General features: G+C 52.0%; 1 protein-coding gene across 1 annotated transcript; it reads left to right on the plus strand.

The window, feature by feature from the left end:
- Positions 1-228: 228 nt before the first annotated feature.
- On the plus strand, positions 229-1,577 carry H257_19369 (hypothetical protein). Its single transcript, XM_009848515.1, has one exon. It carries the CDS (start codon positions 376-378, stop codon positions 1,465-1,467), a length of 1,092 nt encoding a protein of 363 aa, XP_009846817.1. The 5' UTR covers positions 229-375; the 3' UTR covers positions 1,468-1,577.
- Positions 1,578-1,748: the final 171 nt, after the last annotated feature.

Raw genomic sequence — 1,748 nt, forward strand, 5'->3', positions numbered from 1 at the left:
AAAGTCACTAACGTTAATAGGATGATTATTAACGAATGTTTGGTGAGGGAACTACACTTTTCGACATTTGGATCCCGACGATTTATGAACTGCCTGTGGAAACTTTGATTAGATACTCCGGAGTACTAGTAGCACAATACAAAGTTGAAGTACAACACATGGCTGAAGTTGAATATTCTTGCCAGACGTTGTAGATTCTTGATTAGTTGTTGACTCGAAAAAGGCGCTCAAGACCCCTCGACCAAGGCCTCAAGGCTGGGACACCCCCCCTTTCAGACAACTTAAGGCAAGTGCCGGAATATCATTGACTCGAAACTGGAAGCGCGCATCGTCCAACTGAAGACGTCACTTTGCCATTTACCTTGCATTCACCTGATGGCCAACATTCTTGCTTTCCTCGCCGTGTTTGCCGCCATGGCCACTGCGACCGTGAACGAAAGCGACGCCCCCCAGAACACGACGGCCTCATTTTTTTGCTGGAAGCATACGTACACACGCGGTGTTGGCCGTGTGCCGGGATCGTGCGCGGCCGGACAAGAGCCCCTGGGTCTATTTTGCTATGACAAGTGTCCAGCGGGCATGACCCGCGTAGGCTTCGACTGCCACTCGAAGTGTCCCGGTTGGCTCGAGGACCAAGGACTGTTTTGCCGCTACAGAGAATACGGCCGGGGGTGGGGGTTCCCGTGGCGTCTTTTCGAACCTCTGGACTCCAGAGGCATGTTGGGCCGCTGCCAAAGTTGGTACGGGAAAGGCAACTGCGAAGTTTATGGGTTAATGGCGTACCCCAAGTGTCTTCCAGGCTACTATCCGTTTGGTTGTTGTATCTGTCGACCTTCTCCTCCCGACTGCGACGCCATTGACATGGCCGGCAGATTTGACTTGTCGTGTGCCAAGAAAATCACGATTGGGACGCCTCACTTGGGTACGTGCGCTGCCAACGAAGACCTCGATGTAGGGTTGTGCTACCCTAAGTGCAAACCCACCTACAAGGGTATTGGTCCAGTGTGCTGGGGCCGCCCTCCTCCTTTGTGGGAGGACTGCGGCATGGGGGCCGCAGTAACCAGTTCTCACTGCGCCGCTGTCATCGCCAACCAAGTTCTTTCGGTGGTGGTGCTTGCCGCCAATATCGCCTCACGGTTTGCAGGCAGTTCGGTCAAGGTGCTCACTAGCATTGCGAACCCGGCCCAGGTCTCCAAGTTAAGATCGTTGTGGTACAAAGCCCTGCCGTACCTCGCGAAGAAAGTCTTACCTAAGGTAGTCAAATATTTCGGAACCAATGTTGGGACAATGGCGGTCTATCATAACGTCTTTCACGACGACAATGCCACCTTCACCAACGAAGACTTCGCACGTACCGCAATTGCCCTCGTAGCCGTCATGGATAAAAGTGGCATCTTGGATGTCGTAGCGGCCGACATGTTCCCCATGTGCGACAAGATTGAAGGCATATTGAACGGGCATGGGTAAATTCCTTGATTTCCGTCACGAGCCCAAGCCTGTGCACTACGTTTAGGATACCAAACCTCCAGCATAATGAAAGCTAATGTATGTGGAGGTGATCGGGTCCATGGCTTACAGTATGTGTTACCTTGTTACCTAGATATACTTTGAGTGCAGGACCGCGCAGACGCTGCTCTGTTGTCTGCGTCGGTTTGCACAACCAGCTAGCTACATTTGTTGGATAGGCTGAGTCTGGATTTGACCTCATTGTCGCCGTCAAAAACGTATAATATCAGCTGTGGATAGTG

The sequence above is a fragment of the Aphanomyces astaci genome (assembly GCF_000520075.1).
Source record: "Aphanomyces astaci strain APO3 unplaced genomic scaffold supercont1.527, whole genome shotgun sequence".
Taxonomy (NCBI): domain Eukaryota; phylum Oomycota; class Saprolegniomycetes; order Saprolegniales; family Verrucalvaceae; genus Aphanomyces; species Aphanomyces astaci.

What these genes read in the sequence shown, in the direction of transcription:
- H257_19369 (XM_009848515.1), top strand. Translation starts at nt 376, where the DNA reads ATGGCCAACATTCTTGCTTTCCTCGCCGTGTTTGCCGCCATGGCCACT.